Source organism: Phodopus roborovskii, unplaced genomic scaffold, assembly GCF_943737965.1.
Source record: "Phodopus roborovskii unplaced genomic scaffold, PHOROB, whole genome shotgun sequence".
Classification (NCBI taxonomy): Eukaryota; Metazoa; Chordata; class Mammalia; order Rodentia; family Cricetidae; genus Phodopus; species Phodopus roborovskii.
The window spans coordinates 26508651-26528677 of NW_026126525.1; the positions used below are offsets into that span (position 1 = coordinate 26508651).

Consider the following 20027-nt stretch of genomic DNA (forward strand, 5'->3'; position numbering starts at 1 on the left):
TATGCATCGATGTCACTAAGTAGCCTGAATTTCTGTGCTAACCCTGTGCGTTTATTATCTTGACTTTTATTAATTCTAATTTTTACAGTACATAATTCCTTTTCCCCCTGGAGGCTGAGCTTATTTACAGAATAAACCATGCATAGAATTGCCCATAACTGTCATCGTTATACCCTACAATGTCAAAATGAACACAAATGATTCCCAGGATTTTGATTTTAAAACATTTTTGCTTGGTTGATTGTTGGAGATGAGTTCAAACACAGCTCAGGATGCCTCAACTCACCACATAGCTCAGAATGACCTTGAACTTCTGACCCTCCTGCCTGAGGGTATAAGCACAGACAACCAAGCTTAGGCTTGATTTTACCCAATACCAGGGACTGGAACATGAACTGGAAACATTTTACCAATTGAATGATGTGGCCAACTTTCAGTTTTACTTTTGATTTTAACTCCACCACAAAAAGTAAAAAGAGAAACCTAACCCATAATACTGTCAGCTATAACAGCACAGAACAATTGTGACATGCCTCACAAAAGGTGGACACAGTTTGAACAAATATGCTCACTGTCAAAGCCATCCTTAAATCCAATGTGCCTTGTGACTAAAATAAATGGCTTTTGTCAATGTAGCATTTGCAAGAAACCAACGTGAATGAAAAGGCTTCCTCAGTGGGCAGGGCCCATTGCATCCTCCACACACGCAGAGTGAAGAGGTGGGCATTCCATCAATGGCCAGGTGCTTGTTGAAGAGAGCCCAGACTTAGACAAGATCTGTCCCGACAGGGGGAGACCGTGTTGGATCACTGGTGCTCCCGAGTAGATGTGTTTGTAACTGACCCTGCCTGGTGGGGTAAGCCAGCCTCATAAATTAAACGGCAGCATGTCTGCCACCAGAGGGAAAAGTCAGAAATGTACTGGGTTAGTGTCTCATGCACAAGTGGCAGATGACACTCTGGTAAAGAGACATCTATATGCCCCTCTGGCTGAAAGGCTCAGGCAAAGAATAACACGATGAGCTTCTCAATGGGTTCCACAGAGCATGCTCCCCTATGATCCACTGTCACCAGGCCACAGGGGAAAGGCACAGGATCACACAAGTGGTACTTGGAAGGAGCAATCCGGCAGAATGGCTCTTGTACCTGTGAAACCTGACTAAGGCTTTTGTGCTGCCCACCTGCTTCTTTAGTTAGCTTTTCTATTAACTGACTCATACTATGTTTTCTGGGAGCACTGATCTACAATGGATTGGGTAACTTGCAGCAGGTAGGTAGAAGAGGCCTACTACTCTTGGAATCAAGTTTTGCATGAACAATTTTTACATTATGCTGGCAAAGATACTGATTTGCCTACTGCCGTCTCTTAAATTAGTTGAATATTAAGGTTTTCAGAAGTAGGTAATTTTGCCTGTGTGTAATATATTAAGTTCTCTTGATTAACATCTGAATTCATCTAGAAATATTTGAATCGAGGGCCAATGAGATACCCAATAATCAAAACTGTTCTGAGGAACAGAAATATTAATTAATATTTCCTTTGGAAAGGAGGAGCTCTGTGGTCCAGAATTTGGAATCATTGCTCCAACCCACAAACCACCCACCCCCTACAAGAGGTATATAGCATACATCAACAGACTAGGATTCTGGGAGGTCAGCAACATAAAAGTACTTAATCATAGGCATGTGGCACTTTCCCCCCTAGAAACAAGGTCTCAACCAGGCTGGCCCTCAATTCAGAGTTCTACCAGCCTCCACCTCCCAGGAGGCTGAGATCAATGGCAGGCACTGTGACATCCAACTCAAATATGGTACACTGATATCCATGGTGCCTAATCTTGGTTATCAACCCAACTGCTTCTAGAATCAAGTAAAACCTAAGCTGCTGGGCACTCCTGAGAGGGATTTTTCTTGACCAGATTACTTGAAGCAGGAAGATCTACCCCAAAACTGGGTCATCTTCAAGATTCCAATGTAGATTAAAGGTGAGGACTCTCCAGGAATCCTCCTGGCCCTCAGTACCACCCCGGGACTGCTGAGACTATCAGCCTGATGGACTGAATGAGACAAGTCATTGTTGGACTACACTAACGACAGTCTGTAAGCCAATCTAGTGTGTGTGTGTGTGTGTGTGTGTGTGTGTGTGTGTGTGTGTGTGTGTGTGTGTGTTCTAGCAGGTCTGATCCTTTAGAACACCCTGATGGATACATCTTAATCAGGAAGCACAATTCTGGAAATGCTGATTCAGCCAAGCAACTGTAGATTGCAATAAAAAAGCAGTCCAGGGTAGAGTTTTACTAGTTATTTCTTTCTCCAATAACAAATGCATCTGACCCCATCCAACCCATCATAGTAAGGCAGGGACAAACGGGATGAACATATGTGTATCCCTAACAGGTAAGCTGCTCCCAGGGAGAGAAGAAGCTCCCTTCCCCCACTCCACTTCCCGCCCCTGCCATCTTCTACAATCCCCTTACCAGTCCAGCATGCTGCCCAGTTCCTAAGTTGTTTTGTGGGGAATTATTCTGGTTTGATCTGAAATATCCCTGACAGGTTCATATATTTGAATGATCCCCCCTACCCTGTGATGCTGTTTTGGGGAGATTGGAACCTTCGGGCAGAAGGCATGGCTGGCAGAGAAGGCCACTGAGGGTTGTAGACTGGTTTCCAGCCTCAGCTCTCTACTTCCTGATTAGTCATAAGGCGAACATGTTAAGTTGTAAGCTCCTACTGCCACAGACCTAACCCCAGAGCCATGCCCTCCCTGCCAAGATGGGCTACATCGCCTGCAAACATGAACCCACAACCCCCTTCCCTCAAGCTGCTTTGCTCTATTCTCTTGCAACAAGTAACTAGCACAGGAATGCCCCCATTGTTTCCCGGGACCCCACATACCCAGGATGGATAATTCTAACAGTCACTTGTTTACTGGGCCTTCTTCTAGAACACTCTGGTGTGTATCATGTTGTTATTCTTCCTTGTCAATGCAGGCTGGACCCAGAACAGAGAGCCAAGGAGTAGCCCTTCACTTGGCAGAAGCTGCTGCAAGGATAGACTCCTGTCTGCTTGGCCTCCACCTCTGCTTAGAAGTTTTTCAAAGAACCACAGTAGTGCAGGACTTTGGTGTTGAGTTCCCATGACTACAGACAATTGCCCCCACCACCAAACCACTTGCTGCCTGCTCCCTCGGTACTCCTGAAGTATTCAGCAATGACCCATTGAGCTGGGTCAAAAGCACATTGATCTTAGAGGGAGAATAATCTAAACATAAATGGTTTATCATAGCCTGAAGAGAGAAAGCTCTGGGAAGAGAAAATCCATGTCAGGACTTGACAGTATCTCTCCCCAACTCAATGGCAAACCCCAGCTCCCATTCAACATCTGGCTTTCCAGTTCAACAATCAATAATAACACACTTTCTCTCAGCTCCTAATGTCAGCCTCCCAGGACGCCTCTGTTTACTTCAGAGGCGGCCCTCAGAAATTCACACCACTTCTACAAGGTCATGTGGCCAGTGAAATGTAGGACAGGGAATTGGTTTCTCTTCCAACCACCCAACCACTAGGTCTTTGTTAAGGTCAAAATTATCATGAAACATTATTTACATAGTACACAAGAAACGCAGCTCTGCAGCTGCTCTACACACGAGCTGCAGCTTGCAATCACACAAAATAAAAAGATAAGGAGTCCTGCAATGTACTTACTGTTCACATAAACGTTAAATGTCACGGAAGCGCTGACATCAGGGTTGGACACCAGAAAGGTATAGGTGCCTCCTTCTGTGCCTTTTAATCTGGTCAGATGGAGCTCGTTCACATATCTACAAGGGAAGGACAATAAATCAACCCCCTGTGGACAGTCTGTCCTAAAGTGCAAGTCTCTGTCACTGCTTCTACTTGGAAAGAAATGCCTCTTGGGGGAAAAATATCAATGAGTCATTTAATTCCGTGTTAACACACACAGACATGTGTGTCACTCTATTTGGGGACAAAAACCTGCATGTAAAGACATAGAAATGGGCTAGCCAAGCCTTTGGGGCCACTGTCCCAGGCTACCCTTGTGACCACTTCCTATTCTGCCCACACTGTAGCAATACCTTGAACTCTGTCCTGGGAAACCCTGGCTCAATAGCCTGTACATACCCTCCATTTTCATGTCAATTCCTTAGGCCCTTGGGACCCACATAACCATGAACTCCTTCACCCACTGTCACCCTACCTCACTTCTGTCAACAATGCTAACTCTTAGTGTTCTTTTTACTTCCAGACTTCTTTTCCCAGCATCCCCTGCAATATTTGTTATTCAAGTATCCGATCTACTCAGGACCTACAGGATGGCTGTGAAGATGGAACGCCATAACTCTTGAGCTAGTGTGAGCTCTAGACGGACAGACCAGCTGAGCAAGACCATGACCAACTTACCAGGCTCAGTGGCCTTACTCATTCTCCTCTCACCACTCAGTAGACAAACTCAAACTGCTGCTGGATCAAACTTTCTAATCAGCTTCTCATGCAGGTGCCTCTCTGTCCTGCGCCTCATCTACAGGCCTATTTCCGTGTTCCCATGAACCCTCGGTGTGGGTGGATTTCAGCCCACCTCACATCTGTAACCTTCACCCAAGGGTCACCTTGAATGGCCAGGCACAGAAGCTCAGTGCAGAGTTCCCCAAGGTCCTTACTCAGCAGCTCTCCTGCTCCCACAGTTTTCTCTCTGCATAAGTCCCATGCCACTGAACTCCCTTTTTATAACAAAGGCATGCAAGATCCCAACCTAAGAGCACTTCACCTTGACCACTCTTCTCTTACTGGGTACTTCCCAACTTAGCCACTCCGCTCCTACCTGGGTACTTCCCAGCTCCACCCTCTTCAGCCTAAGCCTCAATGATCCAGGTTAGCCTATCAGTTCATAACATAAACTACCCAGTTATCAGCCCCTTTTTAGTCATTTGATCTGGGTCTCATCACTTCACCCTTCTGTACCTTGGCTTCTTTGTGCACAAAAATGGGGGAACTTAAAGAGTGCTGCAGAGTCAATGAGGTGAATGGGTGAAGATACATTCACCACAAGTAGCTGAGTTTGATCCCTGGAACGCATGTAAAAGGGGAAAGGGGGAAGGGGGAAGGGGAAAGACAGACTCCTAAAGATGGTCCCTAACCTTCACACATCCTTCGGGATGCATTATGTCACTGCATCATGATATACCCACACAACAACAAACTCAATTTTAAAAGAATTAAGTGCTACATTTAAGGTTTGTGCTGATATCTGTCAGATACACATGACAGGAATGAATGAAAGAACACAAGGTATCAGTACTGTTTTGAAGCTCTAATAAGAGATCTAATAATAAAGAAAAAGAATTGGTCATCTGGCCCAAAGCTGAACAATTCATAGTTATCCTTGGTGTTTTAGTAAAGTAGTAACAATATTAATTTCTCTTTCTTCCTAAGGAAAATTATAGTGTCCTGAAGATATGCCAGTCATTGTTTTGGGTTACCCTTAAAACTAAGAGAAAAGTAACCCCCACTTTCCAAATGAGAAACTCATTCAGCATACATTTATTTGCCTGTGAGGTGTGAACATTCTAAACCCACAATAAAATGGAATTCTCAGCTGAGGACACAGAGGTAGCTCTAGATAAGCTCCTCCATCTGACGTCTTTCCATGCATTGCTGGGTCACCAAAACAGGACCTGGGAAGCTGGCTGCAAGAGGACACAAGTCCATTTCTTACCTGATGTTACTTTCGTTATCAGACTTGAGATAATCTTCCCCTTTGTTAGTGGTGGTCCTGTTCATATATATCCACTGTTGGTGTTCAGGTTTGGGGTAGGCTTCATATTCAACAACCAAATCCACATTTTCTCCATCATTTACGAAAATTGTAGTGTTCTTCACTGGGAAGATGTTGATGAATCCTTTATCTAATTGTAACAATGAGACAGCAATCAATATTCACAACTGACAAGAACACGCCCCATCGTCACCTTAGGATCATAAAAGCATTGACTTCCAGCATTGACTAGCAACCAATAAGAAGCCGTGAGCAGCGAGCTGTGTGTCAACTTTTCTTTTGCTCTTCACAACATCCTTGGGTGATACGAGCCACCCCAAAGTCATGCATACTGCTATGTCATTAGCAAGTCCCTAAAAGCAACTCTCCATCCACTTGTCTCCACACTTGTGAGGTTCAGGTTCAAGGGTATTTTAGCAAAATAAATCCAGAAGAGTTATAGACGTAGTAAGAAAATACCACCAAGTCAAGGCTACTACAAGCTCTAATATGTGACAAAAATGCTACAGAAAACACCATTGTGTCATCGCTGAAGGACATGAGAGTGGGCCCCTGCATACCACGTGTGTTATCACAATATGGGCCAATCACACAGCACTTTAACGTGGAAACAGGACTTTTACCTCTTATGGGAGGGGGTTGGGTCCGGTGGGTTTTGGAAGCAAGAGCAAAAGGAAAAACACCATAAAGGGCAAATTTGAATTAAGGTAATGGGAATGAGGACATTAAACTACAACTATGGGGGAAGACTGTTTAGCTAAATCATTAATTAAAATAGGGATAGCACTTTCCATTTATTAAAAATAGCAAAACTAATTTAAAATAAACCCAAGAATCTCAAGTGTGTTCAAAGAAGCCCAGAGAGCCACACACACGACAAACTGGCACACTTCTTCTCAGAACCAGTTAGCAATCGAGAGTTTCTTTTTTTAAATTATCTATTTTTAAGTCTAAATCCTGTAATTTCCATTTGAGAACTCTTCTTAAAATGGGTTAGAGATGCACAAAGTGCTATTTGTACAGGTTACAATAACTCTTGAAATGACAGAACACTGGTGAAGTAAATAGTGCAGCCTTAGAAACGGTTATATAATAATCCAGGAGTGAGCCTGGAGGGGGAAAAAAAAGCAATAAACTAATTGCCCGATGTTATTTTTATAGCCACCATTTAGGGGATGCTTACTATGTGCCAAGGACTGCCCCAGGCACTTCAGCACACATTTCATATAATAATTATGACATTTATGCTTACAATCATTCTAGAACATAGAGCTGTAGTTTCTAATTTATAGATGAGAAGCTGGTTATGGGTTTTCTGTGCACATATATGTGTTGTGTTGGTGTCTATGGCTATGCTAAATGCACATAGAGCATGGAGATGCCCATCAGGCCAGAGCAGCACTCCCAGTGGGTATCTCCCTCACCCCAGCTGCCTTGAGACAAGTTCTTCCTCCGAGTCAGAGACACACCATTTATTTCAGCAAGACTGGCTGGCCGGGGAGCTCTCAGGATCTAGCCGTCTCTTGTCCCCCAGAACAGGGGTCATAGTGATGCACAAGCATAGTGATGCTTGTTTTTTTTTGTTTTTGTTTTTTTGTTTTTTACGTAGGTGCTGAGGATTTGAACTCAGCTCCTGAAGCTTGCAGAACAAGCACTCTTATCCACTAAGTCATCTCCCTAGGCCCAGGCTAGAGATTTAGTAATAACTCTAGTTTATAGGGAATACTTATAATCTCTAATTTATAGATGAAATTGATTAAGTTATATTTAGATGCAAAGCTATATAGCAAAGTCTAGCTTTGAACATGGGTCTAAGAGAAGCCAAGAATGGCCTCTTTTTTTAGAGTTTCTATACATTTTAAGAGAGAGAAAATAAGAACATGAATAAAATTGTATGTATAATGAAAACCCTTATATACAAAAATAAGCAAAATACTCAAATCTTTAAAAACAGTTACACCAAATTACTGTTTAAATTTTATTCTATCTCATTTTCAAATGCTTAAAATTGTAAACTTTCACTAACTCTCAGCTATCATCTACAGACACACAAGTACTTGTTGATGTAGCTTTTAATGCACTCTGGTTGCCTATAGGTTGAGTCAGAAACACAACCCAGTGTCCTATAGCTCCTGGCCCAATTTGAAAGGGATTATTTTCCATGTGGAATGAAAAAAAAAAAATCATCCAAAATAAAAAGACTGGAGTTGGAGCTGGTAACATCAGCACCAGGAACAATATAACCCCTACTACTCTTTGTTGACAAGGAAAGGTTTTATTGTTTGTTAGATCTTGCTATGTTAAAAAATAAATATTGCATCACAAGTTCAGATTTCCAGGTACAGCACAACGAAAAACAATGTGATGATTACCATAGAGCAACGGTTTTCTGCAGCCTACCTTGCTCAATATAGTTGTTATGATTTGACTATAAAGAATACCCTTGCCCCAAGACCTGGTTGCTAGCAATGGGCTTGTGGAAAGTAACTAGATCATGAGGGTTCCAAGTGTATCAGTGGTATCCATTGGAAACTCTACTGCTGAATGGAATGGGTGGGGGTGCTTCTCTTCTGGTCCCTGCTCACACCATGATGTTCTAAACTTGCCTCAAGTCTCCAGACCTGGAATTATGAGTCAAACGAACCTTTCTTCCTTTGAACTGCTTGATCAGCTGTTTGGTCATAGTAACAAAAGGCTGACTTAACACAATAGGATTATGTTTGTGGTGGAACAAAGCTTTACATTTCTATAATGAAAGAATTATTAAGACTCTGCCTTAGGTCCTACTATAACATGAAAAAGGAACTCTAAAAAATTGTAATTTTTAATTTTTTTTTTCAAGTACTTCTGCATTAAGGCATCTGTGTTAACATTAATCAGGTCCAAACACTATGTCTGACACTCCCATAAAAACCTGCCTCGCCTCATCTCCAATGCTGTGGGTGCTGAAGGCTATTTCTCCTGAGAGGAAACACAGAGAAAATATGGGGTACATTAGAAAGCTAAGTATCAGAGCCCTAACTAACCCCAATCCAGGTCAGATTCCATCTGCTCTTGCCACAAAAAACAACCAAAAGATAACTGTAGATGGTGGTATGTTTATTTGCTTCAGTGAGAGTAAATTTTTTATGATCTGTATGTAGCCCTGCAACATCATGTTTTGGCCCTTCACTGTACATAATTCTAAATATTAAAAAAAAAAAACAAGTCAGCAGAATCCCAAAGTCTTACTCTAAGACCCATCCCATGTTGGATCTCAACCCCACACCTAGCCCCAACAGAATTACCCTCTCATTGACATTTCCTGTTCCTGTCCCACCACAACTCACTCCTAACCCACAACAAAACCAGATTCAAATTTCACAGCCACGGGGATGGCTTTCCAGTCACACATTTCTAATTCTTGGAAACTGATGAATGGATTTTTAAAATCCGATTACATACAACAATACGCTCAAAACATCTTTACTAATTGCTTTCTGGAGCTGAAGAGGATATATCAACATGCTCCCTAATCAACTTAGCAAATTAGTGCTTATGGAGTTTAATATTTTAAAAGCATAGCCCTCTATTCAAATTAATAAATGGCTCACGATCACATTTGGGGACAGAGGGGCACACTTTCTGTGTGATGACTCTATAATTATAAGCGGAGTGTCTTCTCTGTGTTTGACTGTTGAGAGACTTCCCATTAGAACTTGGGCAGAAACACCAAATTTTTATGACATTACTACAGGGTGAGAGGGGAAAAAAAAAAATCACAGAGCTCTGTTCCATAAATTACTGGAATCTGGGATGGGGGAAGGGGAGAGACAAAAACAAACACTGCATAGCTTTATTACTGCTTACAAAGACTTGTTTCATGGCGTCACATGTGTGTTATTGTAGCAAGAAAATGCCTGCATTAAAAAGTCTTGTGTGTGTACATATATATGTAAGTGTATATATACATATGCGCAGAAACATATATATAATTTTATATATTAAAAATGTAAAGATTGAAATGTGTTTTTTCTTTTTAATTAAAGACACAAGAACCAAAAACCCCTATGAATAAAGTAATTTTAAGGTAACTGCTATTGTTCTAGGTAAAACAAAATAACAAGGAACCCACTATGTGCTGCCTCTCCTTAAGGAGCTGCCTGGGGAATAAAAATCGTGAGATTTCTAGCATTGGGAGGACCAAAGCTCAACTGTGCAGAGCTAATGTGGAGAACCTGGGAGCAGGGAGGACCCTCAGGACCTGACTCCAGCTCAGCCTCTCTCGGATCAACACCTCTTTCATGACCATGTGAGTGATGAATTTGATTTAAAGCTGCAGAGCAGAGAGAGAGGAGTACAAAAAGGCTGCATAAGCCCAATGTAGCACAGACCACAAAAGGACTAAAGACAACAACGGACAAAACCAGTGTACCGGAAGATAGAGAAATACCCCAGGCTCTACGCATCTTTGATCCTGACAAAGAACATCTACAGTCATTTCCAAGCTCAAATTGCTCATCGAGGGCTAAAGTGTGAGGGGAAACTCAGTATATGCATTGCTTGCTGAGGGAGCAGAAGGTGGGAGCGCAGAGTGACAGATCTGAACTTCAGTGACTGGTCTCCAGTTTTTTGGAGTAAACTGGTAGGATCTGGTTTGGTATTTTTCTGGGAAGAAGCTCCAGGGATAATATTCATTCATTCGTTCATTCGTTCGCTCGTTCATTCATTCATTTGGTGATAATAAATTCTACAAATCAGTTCTTAGAGTCCCATTTGCATAAAAAGGAAACTATCTAGTAATTCCTCCTTTCACTATTGCCAATAATTTACGCATTCCCATAGAGATATTTACCTACTACTTTCAAGGTTGTTGTGACATTTGCTGATCCAAAAGTATTATTGGCATAACACATGAACACTCCAGAATCATTAACTCTTGCTGAGCTGATAGTCAGTGTCTCCTGGCGTTCATAGTCGAAGTCACCCCGATGCCAGCTACTTCGTTTTACCTGTGCTTTAGCCTACGGTTTTCAGAAGGGGAGGGGAAAAAAAAATCAAGATTACCATATAATTTATATTCAGGATCTTTCCTAAATTAAAAATAGCAGCAATTAACTTCTCCATATTAGCATTCATTATACACTACTGAGGAGGAATAATAAGGCATCATGACAAGCCTGTCACTAGAACCCTTCATATCACAGGATTATATTGAAAGATAGTCATTATGAATGATTGGGATAAAAATGAGAAAATTCACAACGTCTGCTGCAGTATTAGATTTTAGTAAGATTACAGAATACTAATACTTCAAAAGTGAGTCAGCACACTTACGCCATTAACATTTCCTGCCCCCCCCCTTTGAGACAGGATCTCCGTGTAGCCCAGGATAGCCCAGGTTGGCTTTCTAACTCCCTATATGGCCAAGAATGACCTTGAACTTCTGAGCCACCTGCCACCCTCCACCTGAGTGCTGGGATCACAAGCACAAGCCACCATTCAAGCCCAGTTTATGTTGCGCTGTGCACTGAGCCCAGGGTTTCACGCATGCTGGCAAGCAGGCTTGGCTGACCTGCTGCATCCCCACTCCCTCTGTTACCTTTTCCATGTGTGAATCTAGGAACTGCAAGGAAACACAATCTTTCTATCAGCATTTAGTATCCTCAGAAATAAAATGAGAATCGGAATATGCACAGCTGACTTGGTGTTTCAGCATCACAGTTATCAGCCCAGTCACATTTTCTTAACTACTTGAAGGGACTGAGGCACATGACACATACAGGACCATACCACAAAGCATTTGAGCAGGCAACCCTCCTGACATCGTTCTTGTGATCAGTCTGCAGACCACACATGGAGGGGTGCTTGCATAGGAAATGTCACAGGAAAACTAACATAGGTGGTCTGTGCTACTCCAAATTTGCTGCAATGGACACGCATTCCTGTTACAATGGGAAAACAATATCAACTAAAGAAAACAAGCAAGCTGGAACTGATACTGACAATGACCAAGGGCAAGGGTGATGGCCAGCTACATTGCCCTGGCAGTGCTAGCCCAGCAGCCTCCTAATGGGAACAATGCTAGAAAGGAGTTTGGCAGGACAGTCAGGTCCTCAGATCAGATGTGTCAAAGGGACATAACAAGAAAAACGTTCCACGGTGTGACTTCAGGAACACTCGAAACAACATGAATATACATCAGGTAAATGTCACAATAAAGATTATGATGTGTGCGTAGGAAATGACTGAAATGCTTGTGTTGCTTAGACACAGCATAGGAGGGACAAGGCAGCTCATATCTGTAGCGCCAACACTTGGGAGCTGAGTCAGACCGACAGTTACAGGTTCAAGGCCAGCTTGGGCTACCATAGTAAGAAGCTATCACAAAGCATCAAGCTTAATACTATGGCCAAGTGAAAAGACATTCACATGGGGAAAAGACAAGAGAAACAAACACAGGAAATGTGCAGGCTACCTGGCATTAATAAGGACTAGCCACATGTGATGATGAAGTACTTCAAATATGGTAATTGTGAGTCATATAAAACATATGCTAGATTCTGGTTAGTTAGAATTATCTAAGATGAAGAATATATTATTAATAAATTTATGTTAATTTTAGTAAGAAATTATAGTATTTCATATTACTGGGTCAAATATGGCCTGAAAATCACTTATTTTTGGAATGTGCCTACTAGAAAATTTTAAATGGCTTGTGAAATTCACATTATATTTCTATTATATATACAGCATTGCTAACTACAAACACAGACCATGCCTCTCTTTTTATTCCCCTCATATAATTATAGTTTAAGAATTTTTCTTCAGGCCGGGAACTGAAGGCCTCACACAGGCAAAGCAAGTGCTCTGTGACAGAGCTAATGTCCCGCCCACAATAGTTAGAATCCTGTTACATTAAAATAACCATAAATAAACGTTAATGGCCTACAGCTTTAAAAAAGTAAGAGTATCTATGTGGTCATTAGCTGACTGTGAGCTCTTGATCAAATCAAAGACGCAATTTGGCCTTGGCCTTTGTTTCTAAAAGGTGTGTGCTAACAATCGGGCTTTAAAGGCCTTTCCCATATGGATGCTACAGATTCCAAGTCATCCCTTCTAGGTATTTCTAAGTGGTAGAAATCTGACATTTCCCTGCATAGGATCACTATCAAAACAAAATGAACCACCTTATGATGGCCTTTAGGCCACTCTTCCTGACTCCTCTCCAAAGCTACTGTGATAACAACAAACAGATGGGACACCATTTCCCCCAGTGGAAGCCAGAGAGTTCCCCAAAAGAGTGCTCAGCACAAACTCTGAGATGCTCAGTGCAGAACAAAACAGCTTGGTCAAAAATGATTTTCTAGCAATGCCCTAAAGTCAAAGATCATAATTTAGCATACCACCAAACTCACAAGTGAAAGCCAATAGAAACGTTAGTGCTTGGAAACACTAGGAAAGCTAGCTGAGATGAACAACCATCCTTGAAGCCTCAAGACATATGCTTGAACAAATAATCACACACTCTTAAGATCTCTTTGTAGTCTCAATTTCTCATGACTGAAACTCCCTCTAAATGGCCAGGATCAAACATTATGGATTTTTTTTTAAATAATCTGATAGTGCTAACAGCATTCCAAATTATGCCAAAGGACCAATAAAAGATTCATGGTGAACCCTGGCATAGAGCCAAGAGTCCCATCTGCAAGTCACACATTACATGCTGTCTGCACATGATTTGGTTTTCTTTAACCCTTGGAGGCACACACTGGGATCTCCCCAAAGAGTTCCTAACACTAAAGACTTAGCTACCATCGCCAGTGGGTTAATTGGGAATGGCATGCAGGGCTCCTGGGAACTGTGGTTCAGAACAAAACCACCTGGGGCAATTGAATTTCTCATCTTAAGAGGGCTAATTTTCAAGTACACACAGGCTCAAATACACACACACAGTCTAAATTGTTCTCTCATCTGAAATCAAGCATTATAGAAAGCCAATTAATATGGGATTGTGCTCTGTAAGGTTAGCTCAAAATCCATACAGAAGCTATTATTTTTATTATATTAGATGGCCTTAAAAACTAAAAGTTGTTTCTCTGAGCCATTGGTTTAAAAGAATCAGTCTCCAGTACAATCTATTCTCCAGGCCAGTAGCAGGTTTCACAGCCGAAGCAAGATGTCATCCATCAAGGTCTGAAGAAATGCCATCATTATGCGGATCACCATGGTTATACGTTTAGCACAGAACTCTTTATGCAGGCATGAAATTGCCCATGTTGAACACTGGCCAAGAGGAGGAGGAAGAGGAGGAATAAAATGCATTTCATTTTTCCTCTTCACATTCCCACATGTGAGATGAAGAGGAACTACTCATGGCTAGGTAATTGTCTCACTAAAATTACTTAAAGCTAGAGAGGAAACTCAGTTAATGGGAATTTTAATGCAAAATATTAGGAAAATTAAGCATTTAAAAACCCTTGTTATTGAGTTACTCGAGACCAAGGAAGGAAGAAAAGAAGGAAGGAAGGAAGGAAGGAAGGAAGGAAGGAAGGAAGGAAGGAAGGAAGGATGGATCAAATAAAACTGTCTAAAATTGGTTAGACAGTGCCCTTGCCTAGCAGGCATAATGCCTTTGGGTTCAAGCCTTAGCACTGAAAGAAAAAGAGTTAGGGGCGTGGAGTATCTGGCTAAAATTTACTTAAGATATGCCCAACTCAGCATCTGACACATAGTAAGCATTCAATATATAGTTGTCAACTGAATGAGAACATAAAACATATCTAAATGTTTCACATTAAAGATAGCCATTCTATTAATAGCAACTAAAACAAATAGAAAACCATTAGTAAATTAATCCCAGGTAACCAGCCTCAAAGTTGGGAGGTCCAGGCTGCAGAGAGAACCTCATCCCCAGCCATTCTTCAGGGACCAGAAGAGCTTTGTGGGCTATGCATGATACCACTTAGTCTTCACAAAAAGAGGGGAGAGGGCTGCTGGACTCTTGCTATCATCTGGCCTAAGCAGATAATATTTACCTGAAGGCCATATAATTATTCATTTGTTTTGTTGTTTTGTTTTTAATTTCTTTACTAAAGTCATAAGAAGGAGGAGGAGAAGAGTTAAAGTAATAACCTGAGGCTAATTCCTACTCTTCTCTCAAAATATAGTGAGAATGTGGCAGTTACTTGCCACTAATAATAAATACACCTTGTAATATATACAGGCAAATACCACGTGAACATACTCTCAGCCAGTTGCTAACAGCCATGTCTACCAGCAGAGTCACCTGCAGGCCAGTTTGGTAGAGAGCTTGCACAATTTCCCACACAGGGATAGCCACAAGCCAAAAGGATGAATAGAATCCCTTACCTGAGTACTCCCCTTTATCCACATCGAGCCCACAGAACTAGACACATCTTTTATGGTGCATGTCACTGTAAACTTGTCCCCTTCCCTAAGGAGATGACTTGTTTTGGGCACAGACACAACAGGGATAGCTTTGATGGCTAGAATTAAAAAGAAATATATACCTGAAGTCAGTTGTTTTGTTATAGCATGAATTTTAACTTCTTGTGGTTTAACGCAATCTTGTTTTTCTTTTCTTTTTAAATTATTTTAGTTTTATTTATTTGTGTATGCCTGTGTCTGTGTAGGTATATGCCATGTTGTGTGTGTGGGGGTGTGGGGTGCGCGCGGGGTCTGAGAAGGCCAAAAGGAGGTTGTTGAATACCCTGGAGCTGGAGTTATGCAGATGTAAGCCACTCAAAGTCCTCAAGGTCAAGTTTGGGATCTGAACTGATCTTTTGGACGAGCAGCAAGAACTTTTCATTTCTGGGCCACCTTTCTAGGCCCAAACTTGCTTTCTCTTGACTGTGCACAGCTTGCATTATATCATTAAATAAAAAGCAAAACACAATACATTCCAACCTAGCTACGTTGCTTACATATCTACATATGCCACCAATTAAGTCACTCATCTCACAAGTATATTCCCACGCTAAGTGAAAAAGGTAGGAATGTCCGTCCACTTGGCAATCATAAATACTTCTGCCTTTTTTTCCAATCAGGGGTAAGAAGTTAGCATAGTAAAGCAGATTTAATTTTTACCTGGGGAACATCTGATAATTTCTTGAGGACCTAGCCTACAACTAAAATTATTCTCTTAGCCAATGGTTATCTTTCCAACCTATTATACAATTCACACCCTGCTTAGTTCTGAAAATCTCCATCTTTTAAATCATTAAAATGTCCTTCATTTTAATGAATGCAGTTTTTCAAGCTTAAAAATTCTCATCAGTTGAATCCCAAAGTGATGCTGAGTTAGATAACCTCAAATATAAAGCGTAGTTAATCTTCCAACTACTGAGAGGTTCCATGTGGCGCCACAGTAGTTAAGTTCCACAGGTTGTGAGCACTTTCTTTCCCAGAGCTTGAATGGCTTGGGAATGCATTAGAATCAGTCAGCTAAAGGGGAAAAAAGTCAAGTCACTTGTCCACAGCAAATTATAGAAGAAACCCCTTGTAGACTAATCTTCCCACATTAAATCTTCCTCTTGAGTGGGAACACTTGTGGCAAGGAAGTCACTTTGGGGTGCCCTAAACCAGCAAGTTTAATCCATCTTAGCCAGCAGAACCTGTCACTTTGGAGGAATTCGAAGTGTGGCATTACTTTGGAAGCTGGTGGCTTGTGTCCTGATGCCTTAAGCTAAGTGGGAGGAGAAATGTTGGCCCCATGAACAGGGTCTACATCTCCCACAAGATGTAAGAAGGGAGTCATACCTGCCCTCACTTTCAGGATGAATCTGTCCGACAACACCCATTTGCCTCCGCGCTGGGCAGCACAGCGGAGACAGAGCCGGTGGTAGGTGCGCTTCACGTTTTTGATGGTGATGCCAGCCTTGGGGTTTGGGACAAATGTCAGGTCCTTGGGGAGAGACTTCCCATCACACTCCCTGAGGGAATAATCTGACACCTGTGGGTCTGTCAGAGGGCAGCGGACCAGCGTGTCATTGTCTTCTTTCCCATACAAGGGAAGGTCAACCAGGAAAAGTATGTCAGGATCTACGAAAGAGAACAAAAAGTCAGCGTGTTGCAGGGATGAGTGTGGACACTATTTGTTTAGATAGGGTTAGACTATGTCAGCCTGGAACTTGTAGACCACGGTGGCTTCAAGCTCACAGAGATCCATCTGCCTCAGCTGGGATTAAAGGTGTACACCATGACATGAGAACATTTTTTAAAGCCTTAAAACCATTAGAAGATTGCATAACACAGCAGCTTTCAGTTTTTTTTTTTTTTTATTTTAATTTACATGTTTGAGTATGTAACAGCTTGTCTGTATGTAGACCATGCACACACAGATTGAAGACTAGAAGGGGTGTCAGGTCCCTAGAGCCAGAGTTGTAAGTGGTTGTGAGCTGCCCATTGTGGGCACTGGGAACCAAAATGGGTCCCCAGTAAAATCAGCCATGTGCTCTTAAAGATGGAGCTTCCTCTCCAGCCTCCAACACATTGGCCTACATGTGGGACTTATGGGTTAAACAAAGGTCCTTAAGCTTGTATGGCAAGCACTCATTCAACTAAGCAAACTATCCACCCAGCCCCCTGAGGTTCTGTTTAAAAATTATCCTCTCCACCTGGAAATCAAATCTTACCAACACACAGAGTCTGTTGCCACTGAAATATACTTGTTTAATTTAACTAAAGGGAAAAAAGAAAATCAAACCTTCATGAACAGACTGTGATCAGAAGCCACAACTGATTTTCTGCTTATACTTTCTCTGTCACCAGGCGTAGAGCCTCCAACAAGGTGCTAACTTCTTTCCTCGAAGGGGCATAGACTAGTTAAGGGTCTAAATGTGAAAAAGGGTGTGAGCTCTGACTGCTCCAGTTAACTCGGTGTCTAAGCAGTCCATCAGTAAGCTAATGGTACTTTCATTACCACCTAGAAATTATAGAACACCTTCTCCAATGTCACCAGCAGCTTGGGGATGGGCTTAACAATTCCGAAGCGGAACCCTGAAGCTAAACTGTGGCTTATCAGCAGAACATGTCCCCTCCACTGCCCACTTAAGGAAGGGCAACTGATAAAGCCGGCAGAGGCGCAGCCAATTTCATGGCAATCTTCTGAGGCAGCTTTATTAACCCCTGCTTGAGCACGCTAAGATTTGTATAATTGCGTCTCCCTAACAATCCCTTAAGGGAGACTGCTCATCTTATCTAAAAACCACAGTGAGAAATGGAGGCACTAGGCAGCACATCTCCCAGGCACAAGAAATGTATCTACTATATACTCACAGAACGGCGGACACCTTATAAACGGAAGGCCTCATCCCAATACAACCAGTGCTAGGACCAGGACTTTCATTTCCTGTTCTCTCGTGTATCTCTTAAACTGTCATTAGCTTTGTTTTTACTTCACCCAAAGGATATTGCTCTGCAGGCTCTTGACATCATAGCAAAAGCACACATACACAAATTGCTGAATGTGTCTAGAAAATGGGGTATAGGAATATATAACTGCCTCATCCCTTTTTTCTTTTGTTTCCAAGAGGTTGTAAGTGTTCAAAAGAACGACTCCAAAAGAACTTATGACTGGTAAAGGATGCTTAGCTGTCTGAGTCGTTTTTTCTGGAATTTACTCCCTTAAGAGTGGTCCAAGTCTTTTGAAGTTGCTAGTCTGTTTAGGCCTTTGGAGGCCTTTGTTTCCCTGAAGTGTTTCTACTAAGTGGGAATATTTAGTATCTCCAGGCATTAAAATACAGTTTTCCCAAAGGGCCTAATTTATTCTTAGGGTTGACCCCAAGCACCAGGACAAATGGGCTATCCAGACTGTAATCCAGTTACAGCCTTGCAGACCCCCAGCTGGGGTCACACTCAAAGCCACCGTGAATCAAAAGATAGTGGAACCCAGCAAAGGAAAACATTTATGTTATGCCTTCTAGAACCAGCCAGCAAAACTCTGCCTGCGGTTTGGTCACCTACCTGTCACCTACAAGTAAGAACAGGGTACCAGACACTCTATGGCACAGCAACACAGAAAGCCCAGCATTTACCTCTAACAAACACATAAACAGAGCTCCTGAGGCCGGCGCTGTTGACACACGTATATCTGCCGGTATGAGTGGCTTTGGCATTTTCCTGAATCCATTCTCTGTGCTTATTCTCACTCATTAGATTGATAGTCTCGAAAGTCCATTTGACGAAGGCAGGATCAACACACATAAGCCTGATGGTGTCACCAGCTTCGACTATTAACTCCGATTGCGCTGGCTCGATGGATGGTGGAGACAGCTCCACTGGACTCACAGATGGCTGGGAAGTTCCTGCCAAGAAAAACAAGGACTGTGTTGAGTGTGAGCTGTCTTGGCAAAATAAAGCATTTCTTCTAATATTGAGTTCCATCTTCTGTGTACTCCACAGTAAAAATAGTCCTGCTATTTGTGGCTGAAGAGGGAATTCTGTCTAAAGTTTAAATTCATCTATAAAGTTATTTTCTGCAACCTTCAATTAGTCCTATGGGTCATATTTGGTGTACAAGCTGCTGAGATGGACGTGAGGCTTTCTTTGGCTCAACCATGCACAGGGCTTACACTGATGCCGGACTGTCCTCATGATGCTGCTACACTAATGTTCACCTTAAAAACCACAGCGACATCTTATACGGTGGAAACAAGAAACAAAAAACAAAACAAAACAAAACAAAACAAAAAAAAAAAAAGATCTACTGTCTACCTTTAGGGCATGGACATGACTTATTCCTCAGTGGTGTAGCCACTGGTAAGTTGCCTTTAGTCAAAGAAATGAGCCTCGAGCCTTGCTCATGCAGGCACTCCTCATACAAGTCAGTGGGCACCAAAGACAAAATAAAACTTTGTATAAGTAGAAAGGGACTAGGAACAAGGAGCTTAGGAGGTTGATGGAGAGAGAAGACAGAGTAGCAGCAGGCAGGTAAGATAAATATGCATATATAGCAGTAGGCAGGTATGATAAACACATATACATAATATATATATATGTGTGTGTGTATGTGTGTGTGTATACACAATGTGTGTGTATATAACTGTGAAAAGGCACATTAAAAATAAGAGTATACATGACAGGAGAACATCTTTCTATTTTTCTTCAAGCACTGAAATTCATCTATTTCTCCTTTCCTGACAAGGATCACAGAAATAGATATCTATATATCTCCAAATGTCAAGGTAAAAATGATGACCGCACCTTCCAAATTAGACTCTGAGACAGTTACCA

At 41.9% G+C, this 20027-nt stretch overlaps 1 protein-coding gene across 4 annotated transcripts in view; it reads right to left on the reverse strand.

Annotated features, from left to right (window-relative positions):
- Kit (KIT proto-oncogene, receptor tyrosine kinase) overlaps nucleotides 1–20027 on the reverse strand; it is a 75914-nt gene that overhangs the window by 25402 nt on the left and 30485 nt on the right. For all 4 annotated transcript variants that reach the window (XM_051198518.1, XM_051198517.1, XM_051198516.1 and 1 more), the window contains exons 2-7: nucleotides 18830–19099; nucleotides 16554–16835; nucleotides 15144–15280; nucleotides 10627–10795; nucleotides 5733–5922; nucleotides 3704–3819 (exon numbers count right to left, since the gene is read on the reverse strand). In XM_051198518.1, the coding sequence (XP_051054475.1) occupies nucleotides 3704–3819; nucleotides 5733–5922; nucleotides 10627–10795; nucleotides 15144–15280; nucleotides 16554–16835; nucleotides 18830–19099 (1164 nt within the window). The remainder of the gene's footprint in view (nucleotides 1–3703; nucleotides 3820–5732; nucleotides 5923–10626; nucleotides 10796–15143; nucleotides 15281–16553; nucleotides 16836–18829; nucleotides 19100–20027) is intronic.